Source organism: Lipotes vexillifer, unplaced genomic scaffold, assembly GCF_000442215.2.
Source record: "Lipotes vexillifer unplaced genomic scaffold, Lipotes_vexillifer_v1.1 scaffold371, whole genome shotgun sequence".
Taxonomy (NCBI): domain Eukaryota; kingdom Metazoa; phylum Chordata; class Mammalia; order Artiodactyla; family Lipotidae; genus Lipotes; species Lipotes vexillifer.
Genome location: NW_006786304.1, coordinates 1,984,696 through 1,998,849, shown reverse-complemented (window position 1 = coordinate 1,998,849; position 14,154 = coordinate 1,984,696). Strand labels below are relative to the sequence as shown.

At 55.0% G+C, this 14,154-nt stretch overlaps 2 protein-coding genes across 2 annotated transcripts in view; both read left to right on the top strand.

The window, feature by feature from the left end:
- Positions 1-1,316, top strand: part of CLPTM1 (CLPTM1 regulator of GABA type A receptor forward trafficking) — a 31,111-nt gene extending 29,795 nt beyond the window's left edge. Inside the window, 3 exon segments of the mRNA XM_007458549.1 lie at positions 687-862; positions 1,070-1,159; positions 1,162-1,316. Of these exon segments, the coding sequence (XP_007458611.1) occupies positions 687-862; positions 1,070-1,159; positions 1,162-1,316 (421 nt within the window).
- A 5,223-nt stretch (positions 1,317-6,539) lies between these two features.
- RELB (RELB proto-oncogene, NF-kB subunit) overlaps positions 6,540-14,154 on the top strand; it is a 29,746-nt gene continuing 22,131 nt past the window's right edge. Inside the window, exons 1-4 of the mRNA XM_007458548.1 lie at positions 6,540-6,790; positions 7,789-7,836; positions 11,268-11,276; positions 12,781-13,127. Coding sequence (XP_007458610.1) covers positions 6,736-6,790; positions 7,789-7,836; positions 11,268-11,276; positions 12,781-13,127 — 459 coding nt within the window. The 5' untranslated portion in view covers positions 6,540-6,735. The remainder of the gene's footprint in view (positions 6,791-7,788; positions 7,837-11,267; positions 11,277-12,780; positions 13,128-14,154) is intronic.

Here is a 14,154-nt window from a genome sequence, read left to right as displayed (position 1 = left end):
CTCGGCTTGCTCTATGGCTTCCTGCTGCCCTTCGGTGAGCAGGCCCTCACCATACGCGGCCCCCGCAGTCAGGGCAGGCGTCCAGCAGCAGTCCTCAGCCGCGTGCTGGGCCGTGCTGGGCCTCGGCAGTGAGCGAGTCAGCCTGGCCCCGCCCTCCCGGCACTTGGGGTCCAGTGCAGGAGACAGACCTGTCTCCAGAGAGGGACACTTCAGGGGGAGCAGGGGTGGCACGTGGACAGCCTCAGAGAGGTGCCCGGTCCGGTCTGGGGGTCAGGGAGGGCTTCCGGGAAGCCTTGGACAGTGCATTTCAGTCCTCGTCCTCAAGGGAACGGACAGAGTAAACAAACAGACAGGTGAGTTACAGCCTGTGATGAGTGCTCTGAAGGGACCAGAGTGAGAGGGCCGTGGAGGCTGGTCAGGTGTCCCTGACCTCCGTCATCACCTCTCTGAGAGATGGTACGTAAACTGAGGCCTGAAAGGTGCCAAGGAAGGAGCTGTGCAGAGATCTGTCAGAAGGCAGAGCAAGTCCGAAGGCCCTGAGGTAGGATGTGCCTGGGGTGTTGGAAGCAGCCCGGGGCCCAGTGTGGCTGGAACAGAGTGAGTGAAGGGACAGAGGCCAGAAATGCAGTCAAAGAGGTGGAGGGTCAGGATGCCCCTCCCTCTGCTCACGGACGCCCCTTCCTCACCGCCGCAGGCTTCATCACCATGACACCCCAGCTCTTCATCAACTACAAGCTCAAGTCTGTGGCCCACCTGCCCTGGCGCATGCTCACCTACAAGGCCCTCAACACCTTCATTGATGACCTGTTCGCCTTTGTCATCAAGATGCCTGTTATGTACCGGATCGGCTGCCTGCGGGACGGTGAGGCCCGGTGGGCAGGTGGTTGGGCTGGCCGGCAGGCTCCCACCAGAGCTGGGCACGGGCAGGGCCCTGGTCTGAGGGAGGCGTGCCGGCCTCGGCCTGGGGACTCAGCCCACTCTTTGCAGGCCCCCCCCAGCCCCGAGCCTGACAGTGAGCTGGCTGGGCCCTGCCCCGCCCCCTCACCCCGCCCCCTCACCCCGCCCCCAGATGTGGTCTTCTTCATCTACCTCTACCAACGGTGGATCTACCGCGTCGACCCCACGCGGGTGAACGAGTTTGGCATGAGTGGCGAGGCCCCGCCCCCCCGCCGGCCCCCACCCCCACCACGACCACCGCAGCCGTCAGGGAGGAGGCCTCCACACCCCCACCCACCAGGCCCACCCAGGGGGCCACCTCTGACAGCGAGCCCCAGGAAGCCCCTCCAAAGCCAGCAGAGGACAAAAAACGGGATTAGCCGCTCCTGGTGACCCCCACCCCCGCCGCCCTGGCCCCCTCACCTCCCCTCCCGGTCGCCCTTTCCCTGGACAGATCGGGCCGGGGCCCAGCGTGTGGTGTGGGGGCCAGGGCGCGTCGTTTGTGGAGGCGCCGTCTGTCTGTCTGTCCCTCCGTGTTTCCAGCCATCTCGCCCCGCCAGCCCAACACCATCGGGAATCATGGTGAAGCTGACATGGCACTGCCGACGGGGGTGGGCCAGGCGGGGCAGGGGCCGGGCCCCTCTTTGGGACACGCACGGCCGTCCATCATCTTGTCCCTCGATCCCCCACCACTCCCTCCTCCCAGACCGCCGCCCTTTAACACAGTCTGGATTTAATAAATTCATATGGGTGTTTAACTTAAACTCAACAGAGCCCCCCGTCTTGTGCCTTCCTTCCCCTGCCACCTTGGAGAGCAGGTGGGGGTGTCTCTCCTGAGTCTGGCAGGGAGACCTGCAGGACGCGGGACATGCTAAACTGGGGACAGTGACCCTCTGGGCCAGGCCCCTTTCTCCTCCTTCTCCCTCTCCCAGGAGCCCTCTGAGGGGGCTTCTGTAACCGTCCCCATTTCACAGATTGGGAAGCTGCTCACCACGATCTCACCACACCAGTGCTCTTAACCACGAGGCCTGCCGAGGCGCGGAGCCTCGCCTGTGCCACTGTTTATCTCCTGGCCTCACACAGCCCGGCAGGGCAGGAGCGCCTACCCACCACTGATACAGTCCCATTAGCCTGCCTTGTTCAGCAATCCTGGGACCGTGGCTGCCTGACCTTGCTTCTCTGGGCTTATGAGCTCGTCTCCAGGGGACCCTGGGAGTGAATCCTGGCTCAGAGTGGTGCCCAGCTGTAGTGGCCATAGCTGTTGGAGTGCCATCAGCACCCTCAGGGCTGCCTGTGCCAAGGACCCAGCCAGACTCTTAGTATATGGCACATATGCCTTCCCAACAAGCTGGGTACCAGAACTGTTCACCCACTTTATGGATGAGGAGACTGAGGCCCCTGGGTGACCCTGCACTCTGAGGGGTTGGGACCCCACATTCCCAGGTTTTTTTTTTTGAGCGGGGGGCAGGTGTTCTCATCAACACTTCCGGGAGAGGAGGCCCGGGGCTGGGAACCGAGCCAGGCTCCCCTGGGCTCCACCACCACAGTGCCCTGCAGAGCCAGGCAGGGAATCCACGAGGTCCCAGGAGAGTTGTGTGCAGACACCTATGTACACACACACCCTGCAGGCTCCATCGCTGAGGCAGCCACAGACCTGCTCCACTCCCTTCCCTGCTGTGCATCAGTACCTGCTGAGCTCAAAGAACCAAGCAGGGTGTCGGCTCTCAGGCCACCTAAACTCACTGGCCTACCCCCTGCCCAAATCCTCATCCCACAGTCTTTGGCAGGGCCTGTCAGCTGTACCCAACAATTGCTTGGCATTCTCACCTCTTCACTTGCACTGAGACCACCCGGTCCCGGCTCCTCCTCATACCCTGGGATCCCAACTCAGCCTCCTCCCTGGTCCCCTGCCCCTCCCATTCACTTTTCATCCAGCACGGGCCACGTGTGGGGTCTTAGTTCCTGGACCAGGAACTCAACTCAGCCTCCTCCCTGGTCCCCTGCCCCTCCCATTCACTTTTCATCCAGCACGGGCCACGTGTGGGGTCTTAGTTCCTGGACCAGGAACTAAGTGGAAGTTAGTGCTTCCTGCAGTGGAAGCACGGGGTTTTTTTTTTTTTTTTTTTTTTTACCATCTTAACCATTTTTTAAAAATTTATTTTTGGCTGATTTGGGTCTCTGTTGCTGCGCGCGGGCCTTCTCTAGTTGCGGCGAGCTTCGTTGAAGTGTGCGGGCTTCTCAGTGTGGTGGGTTCCCTTGTTGCGGAACATGGGCTATAGGCGCACAGGCGTCAGTAGCAGTGGCGCACGGGCTTAGTCGCTCCGCGGCATGTGGGATCTTCCTGGACCGGGGATGGAACCCATGTCCCCTGCATTGGCAGGAGGATTCTAAACCACTGACCAACCAGGGAAGTCCCCAGCAGCCAGAACTTTCTGAAGCACAAACTTGACCCTGCCCGTTCTTTGTTCAGAACCTACCATGGCTCCCCAGTACCCTTGGGAGAAGAGCCCAGGCTGCTAACTGTGGTGAACGATACCTTGGGGGGAAGGGCCTTACAACTCCTACAGCCTCATCTCCCTTGCTCTAACTAGCTGTGACCACTTACCTCCTGGCACCCTTCCCTAAACTGAGACACACCTCCAGGCACGCAACTCTTCACCTTACCCTATGCATCCTCCAGGTTGTAGCTCCATGGCTCCTCCTCCAGGAAACCCTTCCTGACCACCTCCTCTGGGACACTGCCCCCCACCCACCAGCTCCCTGGGTTCCCACATCCCAGCCCTGCCTGCTGTGGGTCATCACCACCTGGAGACAGGTCTTTCTCCACTGGACTGAGCCCTGTGAGGACAGAGCCAGAGCTCTCTTGGTCACTGCTGTGTCCACGGCACAAGAGGAGTCGCTCTGGGGTCATTTGCTGAGTGCATGTTTGCACAATCCTGACTTTCACAGACACAGGCACACAGCCAGAAGTGTGGACCTTAATGAGGTCTGCATTAAGACATCAGTGGAGAGACTGACATACAGTCAGTCAACAAATGTTCCTTGAGCCCCTCCCCTGGACATTGCTTTGAGCTGGGGGTTCTGTGTACACAGCAGGGATCAAGACAGCCTCAGGCCTGCCCTCATGGGGCTCAGAGCCCCACAGAAATCCTGAACGCTGAGGATTTCTGATGTGTCCTTTCAGCCGTTGACGCAACAAACAGTTGTGAGGCCTGACATTTCAAGGGGCAGAGGGGAATTGGGTAGGCTCCTACTCCTACACTTAGGAGCCACGATTCAACAGTTGTTATCATGAGCCAAGCTCTAGTCTAAGTGCTGCGTGTGGTTCGCTTCCTTAAACTTAATATTATCCATCTCCACTACTTCCCCAGCTGTCCCTCCACTCCAGCCTCCTTGTGATTTGTTCCTTCAACATGCCATGCATGTTCCCACCCCAGGGCCTTTGCACTTGCTCTTCCCTGTGCCTTGAACACTCTTCCCTAGATATCCACATGGATCCTTCACTGTCTCAGCTGTCTGCTCAGATGTCACCTTAGACCCTCCCTAAACTTCCTAACCCAAATATTACCCTTCAAACTCAAGCCATGTATCCTGCTTTAGTCTTCTGTAAGACTGCCATCACCATCAGACATATATTTGCTTATGTTTTTTCCATCTGTCTCCCCCACTTGGATTTCAGTTCCATGATGGCAGGGGCTTTTGTCTATTGTGTTGCGTGCTGTGTCCCCAGCTTTTGGAGCAGTGCCTAGTACTGTTACCCTGTGTGCAATGACTCTAAGTCAGATGTTCACAAGAGCAGATGAGAAAACCGAAACCCAGAGAAATTAAGTAATGTGTCCAAAGTCTCACAAAGTAATGTGACATAAAGTGCTAGAACAGCACCTAGTGTATGGAGGAGGTCTATACGTGTCAACTAATATTAGTATTCAATCCTCACAACCATCCTATTACACCCATTTTACAGATGAGGAAACAGAGGCTTACAGAGATGAAGTCAGTCTCCTGAGGTCTTCTAGTAAGTGACAGACCTAGGATTTGAACTTAGGCAGGCTGATTCTGAACCTTCAAATCATAGCGTTTCTGGCAATGCCCTTGTCATATGCAGACTACAGCCTGCAGGCCAAAACCAGCATTTTCCAGTTTTTCTGTAATTTTTACATGTTTTAAGTGGTTGGAAAAAATCTCAAGAAGAATATTTTGTTTCACATGAAAGTTATACAAAATGCAAATTTCAGTGTCCATAAAATAACGTTTTATTGGAGCACAGTCATGCTCATTGTTTCTGTATGGTCTTTGGCAGATTTTGTGCTATGGCAGAGTTGAGTTTTGAGACCGTCTGGCCCTCAAAGCCTAAAGCAGAGCATATTTTCTATCTGGCCCTTTGCAGAAAAAGTCTGCCCCATATTTTGCATTATAGCAGTAGTCCTCCAGCTTGAGCTTGCATCATATCACCTGAAGGGCTGGGCCACAACCTTGAGAACTGTTGTAGACTAGTCTGCCTCCTACGAGCAGGTGCCAGGGCTGGCTTGGTGAGCGCTGTGCCTGAGTACCCAGTGCAGGCTCTGGCACACAGCAGGTGCTCAATAAATGTATGTCGACTGAATCAGTGAGTCCATGTAGGCCATGAAGAGTAGAAATGGAACACTCAAACTTTTCACAGGGAGACAAAGGACATCAGACCTTGGCTCTGTGGCCTGAGGGTGCCCGGCATCCAAGTTGGGACCTAACGTCATCCCATCTTTCTTAGGAATAGGCCTAGAAATGTGATCTAACCAAATGGCTGCCCCTCTTTGAGCCTCAGTCTCCTCCTCTCTGCAATAATTCAAATTCTATCACCTTCCTCTGATGCTGGTGCAAGGTGTGAGGTATCTGTGAGGCCCCCAGGTAAGCCCAGGGGTCAGGCACTCAGCTCAATATGTATCCTGGGGGCTACGCTGTTACCATTCCAGGACTAAGTTACTGAGCCTTTGAGCTGAAAGTGCTACGGGCTATTAGGAAACTTGGAGGAGCTGTGGGGAGGAATAAAACATCCATCCATGCACTTAGTAAAAACTTATCGGGCACCTACTGTTTTTCAAGCGCTGTTCTGGGTGCTGGGGATACAGCAAGGAACAAAACAGACAAGTCCTACAGCTGACATCCTAGCTTTAAACTTTTACGTATGATCACTCCCGATTTACTCAGGTTAAGGAACTGAGCTGTAGAAAGACCATGGAGGTTTCGAAAAGATTATCATCATTGGCAGCTATGGAGCTCTGGTAACCTCCTGATCCCAAAGCTTCCCTTCGAGACAGAGAAACAACAGGTGAAGTCCGGTTGGCAGACCTGGGGTGGGCGGGCCTCAGTCTTCTTACTTGCTCCATGGGTAGGTTGTGAGTGGCCCCAAGCAGGACTCAGTGGTCTCAACCAGAGCAATGGGCATCGTCGCGCGCCGGGCCCCTCCTGTGCCCCGGCCTCCTCTTCCCGGCCGGCCCCGCCCCCGAGGCCACGTGACGCGTGGGGGTTTTCCCGTTTCCCTGGCGTGACGTAACGACAGGGTGCAGGCCAATGAGCGCGCAGGCCGGCGGCGCCGGGGAATTCCGCCGCCCCGCCCCCGCCCGTCGCCCGCCCGGCCCGGCCCGGCGCCCCCCGCAACCCCGGGCGCCGCGCGTCCAGCCCGGCCTGCGGCCCTAGCCCCTGCGTCGCTCTCCCGACCCGCGATTGTCTGCCGGACCGTGCCACCTGGCCGCTCGGCCTGCCCGCGTGTGTGTGTTTTGGTCTGGGCTGGCCTCCGGGCCGTCAGTCCCCGCTGGTTGGGCCATGCCGAGTCGCCGCGTCGCCAGATCGTCCGCTGCGCCGGAGCTGGGGGCCTTGGGTAAGAGGGGCCGGGGTTCAGGAGAGGAGTCTGGGGCGGGACTGGAGATACGGGAGGCCTGGGGTCCTGGAGTGGTCTGGGGGTTCCTACAGGAGTCTTAGGGGTTTTGCGGGGAGAGTGTGACGGTTCCGGGGACACTATATCAAAGGGAAGGAAGGAGGCAGAGGATGGTGACCGGGTCCGGTCCAAGGTAAGAGAGAGACGTCCCACTAGAGAGTGAGAAGGGGGCGGGGCCTGACCCTGAGGCAAAGAAGGGGGCGGGGCCCGACCACGAGAGGGGAGGGGCAGAGCCTGACTCGGAGAAGGAGGAGCGGGAGCTGCTCCTGAGGGACTGGGCGTGGCCAGACACAGAGAGGGAGAAAAAGGAGAGGCCTGGCCCACGGAAGGGGGCGGGGCCTGACCATGAGTGCGAGAAGAGGGCGGGACCTAACGCAAAGAAGCAAGGTCTCACCTACTCAGAGTAAGGGGCGGGGCTTAAGGGAGATACGGGGGCGGGGCCGTACTCGGAGAGGGGGAAGAGGCGGGCCCGACTGGCAGAGAGAAGGGGTAGGGCCTGCTCTGAAAAAAAGAGGGCGGAGTCTGACTCAGAGAAGAAAGAGGAGGTGGGGCTTGCCTCTGGAGAGAAGTGGCAGGGTCTGAGGGAGAAGGGGACGGGCCTGACAACTGGAAAAGTGAAGAGGGAGGGTCTGACCCTGAAATAAGGAAGAGGGTGGGGGCTTTCCTAACTGAGGCTGAGAAGAGCTCCTCCAGGCCCTTCTCAGCCTTCTTAAGGGAGAGAAGGAGCAGGGCCTGAGTGTGATGAAGGGTGGGGTGACTGACAGAAACTAGGGAACCTGTCCATGAGTTAAGGAAAGAAGGCCGGACCATGCGGGCTATAAGGGTGAGGGGCATGCTCCAAAGGGGCGGGGCCAGGAGAGGAACGGGGTGGGGCTTGGGAGATGCTCTGGTTCTCCCGCCGTATTTCCATCACCTCCTGAGACATGCCTCCATCCCCGCAGGGGCCGCGGACCTCTCCTCGCTCTCGCTCGCCGTTTCCAGGACCACGGGTGAGCAGCCCTCCACAGTTCCTGCCCATCTGCACGCTCAGGATGGGGCAGGGGGAATCCTATGGAGGTGGCATTGTGTACGCCTCTGTCTGGGGGTTTTGCGGAGGTCTACCTCAGCTTTCCTCAGCCTGTATCCCTCCGTGCCCGTTGAGATGGGGTCCCCAGATGCCCCTACCTCCTGGGTGATAAGGAGCTGGGCAAGTAAAACTAACCACCTATTCACTCTCTAAGAGAGTCCTCTTTAGAGATTCACTATGGTAGTGCAGAGCGTAATAATTACATACTGGTGCCACCACCCCTTCACTGTAAGTCACTTCCCTTCTCTGGGCCTCAGTTTTTCTCATCTGTTGGATGGCCATAATATCAGTGCCTCAGAGGGACCGAGAGGATTCAATGAGCTGATACAGCTAAAACAGTATCAGTATTAAAGCAATAACAGTATTAAAGCAGTGTCTGGCACACAGTTAAGGGTCACCCAGAGAACTGTTAAAACAGAATTTTGGGCCCCACCTCCAGAGTTTCTGATTCAGTAGCTCCAGGATGGGCTCTAAGAGTTTGCATTTCTAGCAACTTCCCAAGAGATGCTGAGAACCACTAGTCTATAAGGCCCCTCATCCTGTGCCATCCAAAATTCAGTGCTACCCAAGGAAATGCAGAAGCATGGCCAAAGGATGACATCATCTCTCATAAATGTGCTGGAATTTGGAGGGCAGGGATTGAGTCCTGCCACCAGGAAAACTCAGTGGCCCCAGTGGGCTGGGTCTGAACCTCTCTCTGGAGGTAAAATCTTGGGACGGACCCCAGAAGTGCTGGCATGGCTGTGGAGGAGGCCCTGCGGGTTCTCTAAGAGGTTTGTGAGTTTGGGAGATAGTGAAAGGTGGGAGATGGCATTGGGAACAGGTACTGCCAAGCACTGGTTCTGGGCAAGAGCAAGGTTGGGACTTTTCTGACCCAAGACCTAGATCTTTGGTTTCTTTCAATTGAGAGTAATTTCTGACCTTATCCATTCAGCAGATATTTATTGAGTTCCAGTTGCATACCTGGCCCTGTGCTGGGCAGTGCTGAGCACTCAGCAGTGACCAAGACAGCCCTGGCTCTGCCCTCACAGGGTTCCCTACCTAGATGTGGAAGCAGATATGTACACAATGAATTAAATGTAGGATTATAAAATGTGATAAAGGCCCTAAACAAATCTTGGGATCAGTGATACCTAAATAGCATGGTGGGGATGGGAGAACGACTGAGGTAGACTGGGAGGGAAATTTTCCCTCATTTTGATGGGCCAAACACATACTGGGCCCTGGGTATACAGTGGGGATGGGGCAGATGTGTATCCTACTCTCTGGTGTTCACAGTCTACAGGAGACAGATATGAATCACTCTAATATAAGGTCATGTCAAATCCTAGCCAGTGCCATGAAAATGATAAAACCAAGGCGCCTAACTGTGAGTGACTGGAGTGGGGGTTCTGGGGGCTATCTTGGATAAAGTAGTCAGGGAAGACCCATCTAGGAGGTGACATTTGACCAGGGACCTGAAAGTGGAGGAGGAGGCATGCAAAGATCTGAAGGAAGAGCATTCTGGTAGAGACCAGCCTGTGCAAAGGCCCTGAGGCATGAAAGACAGCTGCTCAAGTGTGGCCCATCCTGGCTGGCCCTGAATGGTGGCAAGTTTGTGTGGGAATTTGGGAGGGGGGCAGGTTGTTATTTGAGCTGAGCCCTGAATAAAGAGAAGAAGTCCCTAACATTTCCTGGCTGAAAGAGGATTTTAGATAATAATAATAATGGCTAAGTTTCATGGAGGGCCTGAAGTGGTCGGACCCTGTGCTAAGCAATTTCCCAGTGTGCCTCTAAATCCTCATGTTAATGCCTGAGATATATCAGACCTTTTTATAGAGAAGGAGGCTCAGAGAGGTTAGGCAACTTTCCCAAGGCAACACAGCCAGAAGTGACAGCCGGGATTCAAACTAACATCTGTGTGACTCCACACCCCGTGCTCTGAAACCATGTCTTCCAAGCTCACCATTTTATAGACAGACAATCTGAGGCCTAGAGAGGGGAAGCAATTTACCCACATCCATAAAACAATGTCTCCCAACACCTTACCCAACAGCAGCCAGCATTTATGTACCATCTACTATTATGGCAGTACTAAGTGCTTCCCGTATATTAAACAGCCCAACCAGACAAGCATTATTATTGTGTCCATTTTATAGATGAAGAAACCAAGGCACAAAAGGAGTTTAAGTAATGGGCTCAAGGCCACATGGTTAGCAAGGAACAGAGCCAGGATTTGAACTGAGGCAGTACAAAGCTTCAGCCACAGCTGTCCGGGCCTCAGTTTCCCCAAGCAGCCTGGGAGCTCCTTGAGGGCTCAGACAAAGTCTCACTCATCTTTGGATCCCCAGGTCATCCAGCACGGATGCCTGAGAAGGTGTTTCCAAGTTGAAGTGACTTGTAGTTGGCCCTGCCCGTGATCTGAAGCGTGTCCTTCCCTCTCTCCCAGCCTCAGTGTCCCCATCTACCAAGTGGGGATGTCTTCCCCACCCTGGTGACTTCACAGATCACATGAGATAAGCGGGGCAGGAAGACTGCTTTCCAGGGAGCAAAGGTCTGGCTGCTGGGAGCCACTCCCCGAGAGTGGAGGAGGAGGACAGGTCTGGCAGCAGGGCAGGCTGGCAACTATTCAGTGGCCAGCGGCCAGCGCAGGCAACCCTGGACGGGGCATCTGGCCCCGGTCTGCCCTCCCTTGCTGTGTGACCCCACAGGCTTGCTTGCTTCCTCTGGACTCCCCTTGTTCTGTCTGTGGAATCATGGGAGGTTGGTTTCCATCCTTCACGGTCCCTTCCAGGGCTGAGCTTTCCTGAGGAGGTGATAAGGAGCTTCCCCAGCATTGCTGTCATTCCCCCCTCAGGAAGTAGGGGCAAATCCCGGATGCCGGCTGGGTACTGCTGGGGACTGGCACGGGACGCAGAGGGAGGTAGTTGCCTAGAAGTGAAGGATCAGCCTTCCTGGATCTTCAGACACCAGGAAGTGATCTCCCGGGGTCTAGGGTGGGCTTTAGGGAGGGGTCCACCCCCACATTTTGTTTACAATCTTGGGCACCCATTTTTTTCCCCTGGTGATGAGACCCTTGGCTTTTCCTCAGATTCTCAACACTGCTTCATAATCCCTGATCTAAAGGTTTTTAGGGGGAGGCATTTGAGGGTAGACTGACCCTGGGACCCCAACATTGGGAGCTGAAGGGAGGGTAGGCCGGGAGGGAGAGATGGGGGTTAGGGCTTACCATCCCAGGGAGTCAGAGCCCAGGATTTCCCAGGATGGAGGAAGGGGGCGCTCTGGGAGGGGATGGGGTTGGGGAAATCTGTCTTAAAAGATGAAAGTCTTGACCACTTGCTGGACCTCACCTTTCTCTTTCTCTTCCTTCCACAGATGAATTGGGTGAGTATCACAGGGCAGTTCTGGGGGGAGGCTGGGGAGTCCAAGTGCTCACAGAGAGGGCCCTTGGCCTTCCTTGTTGGGGAGGAGGTCACAGTATGACTTCTGGGACTGCTGAGGGATTTTAACAAAGTCATGTGCTCCCAGGGTACTTAGCAATGCTTGACACTTAGTGAGGATTCAGCATATGCCAGCCGTCTTTAATATTAGTTACTGTTACTACAACTATCGTTCATTCCTTCGAAGAGTTGTACTGAGCACCTGCTGCATGCCAGGCACCGTTCTAGACACCGGGGATTCAGCCACGAACCAGAGTCCCTGCTCTCTTGGAACTGATACTCTAGTGGCAGAGACAGGAGGAAAAGGAATAAAGAACAAAATAACGTTAGACTGGGCTAAGGAAATAAACAGCAAGAGGCCTGGGGAAAACACATTAGATTGGGCCTTTCTGAAGAGGTGGGCTGAGACTGGAAGGATGAGAAGGATCCAGCACGGGTTGAATGGGGGGAAGCATGGAACAGGCAGATGGAGGAGCCAGTCCAATGCCCTGAAGAGGGAGGGCCGGGCTTGGTGGGTGCAAGTGACAGAAAAGAGGCCAGAGCATGATGACAGGGGGCAGCTGGAGGCAAGAAGCCCAGGACAGAGGGGGCCCGTCCACAGAAGGCTCTGTGGCCAAGGTCGGGGGTGTGGGTTTTGTCTTTGTCCTGTTTTCCTGAGATGAGTGGAGTTTGGGGAGAGTTTTATATGGGGAAGGTGTTGACTTTGACTCTTAGGGAGATGGGAGCCCCTGGAGGCTTCTGTTCAGAAGGGGACAGGGTCTGACATCAGATCCCTCTGGCTGTGTTTGGCAGATAGACTGGAAGAGGCGAGGTGGGGAACAGGAGTAGTGGTTCAGATGGAGAATGACGGAGGGTGGCCCAGGGAGGGAGCAGTGGGCGTGGGGACAGGTGGTGGGAACGTAAATGTATATTTGAGGTAGAGGCAGGAGAAGTTCATGGATTGGACATAGTAGATGTGCAATCGTAAGCAGCTGATAAAGATGTGCATCCTTACAGCTTGAGCACCATGGATGGTGGTGCTGCTTTCTGAGATGGAAACGGCTTGGGCAGAGCACCTGTTATTCTCGTTGTTATTAAATGGGGCAAGATGGAGGCAGGGGTACCTGTGACTTGGTTCTACCTTGATCCAGGTGAGAGGTGATGGAGGCACGGGTTCAGGAGCTGTTTCGGAGGCGGGTGGACAGGAGGGTGCAGGAGAAGGAGAAACCAGGCCGACCCCTGGGGTTTTGGGCTTCAAGAAACTGGGGGACGCTACGCGTCTGTTTCCAAGAAGGAGGGCAGGGGCTTTTCTGTGTTCGGAGCTGACGCCCCTGCCCTTGGCCCACAAGAAATATGTCTTGAAGAAATGAACGGACGGGAAAAAGCGAGAGCCGCACAAGTCTGGGGGTAAAAAAAAAAGCCTTTTCTTTGACAATCAGCGTCATCCCTAGGTTTTGCTTCTCCCGCAGAGATCATCGACGAGTACATCAAGGAGAATGGCTTCGGCCTGGAGGGGGCGCAGCCGGGCCCGGGCGAGGGGCTGCCGCGCCTGGTGTCTCGCGGAGCGGCTTCCCTGAGCACAGTCACCCTGGGCGCCGCGGCGCCCCCGCCCCCGGCCACGCCGCCGCCCTGGGGCTGCCCCCTGGGCCGGCTGGTGCCCCCGGCTCCGGGTCCCGGGCCGCGGCCGCACCTGGTCATCACCGAGCAGCCCAAGCAGCGCGGCATGCGCTTCCGCTACGAGTGTGAGGGCCGCTCGGCGGGCAGCATCCTCGGGGAGAGCAGCACAGAGGCCAGCAAGACGCTGCCCGCCATCGAGGTGGGAACCAGGGGCGGGGGCGGCACCAGGGGCGGTGGGACTCGCGTGTCCCCCGCCCCGGAGATTCATATGCATGTATTTCATTATTCATGTATTTTATGGTGGTTATTATTATTGCTGTTGCTATTGTTGGAGCGGATGATACCACTGTCACTTGGCCTTAAATTTAAAGGGCATTCAAAGAAAGGCCTGCTTCCCGGCAATTTGACAGTATTGGTCAAAATTATCATTGGTAGCCTCCTGGTTGACCAGTGAGGCCTTAAGAATCAGAGTAACTGGATTCGAATCCAGGTACTGCCTTGGGCAGGTTACTCGGTCCCTCTGTACCTCCTCCTCTACAAAATGGGATAATACGGACTTCCCTGGCGGCCCAGTGGTTGGGACTCCACGCTTACACTGCTGGGGACCCAGGTTCGATCCCTGGTTGGGGAACTAGGATCCTGCAGGCCCTGTGGCGTGGCCAAAAAAATTAAAAAACTGAATAATAATAATAACCAAGCACCTGGGGTTGTTGGGAGGAGTAAATGAGTTACTTATACACGCCAAGTACCTCCAACATGGTGAGTGCTCAATTGAGATAGCTTCTAGTATTACTAGTATAATTATTATACTATTATTACTCTTAGGCCGGGCCATTCCACTTCTAGGAACTTATCATGTAGATATGTCTGCATCTGGGTGAAAGAGGGACGTACAAGGTTCTCCCTTGCAGCCTTGTTTGTATAGAGAAGAATTGGAAATTTCCATGTTAATCATCAGGGGACTGGTGAAATAATCGATAATCTACCGATTGCAATCCTATGCAGCAGGGGCAAATATATCTGTGTAAGAGTGCAGATAAATATAAATACATACAGTTAATACAGAACAAATTTTAAATGAAGCCATCCCTTAGGTACTGATGTGGAAGTATCCATCTCCAAGATATATTAATTTTGTTTAAATTGAGGTGCAGAATTTTGTGGGTATTATACAGTTGACCCTTGAACAACATGGGTTTGAACTGGGCGGGTCCGCTTAAACGGGG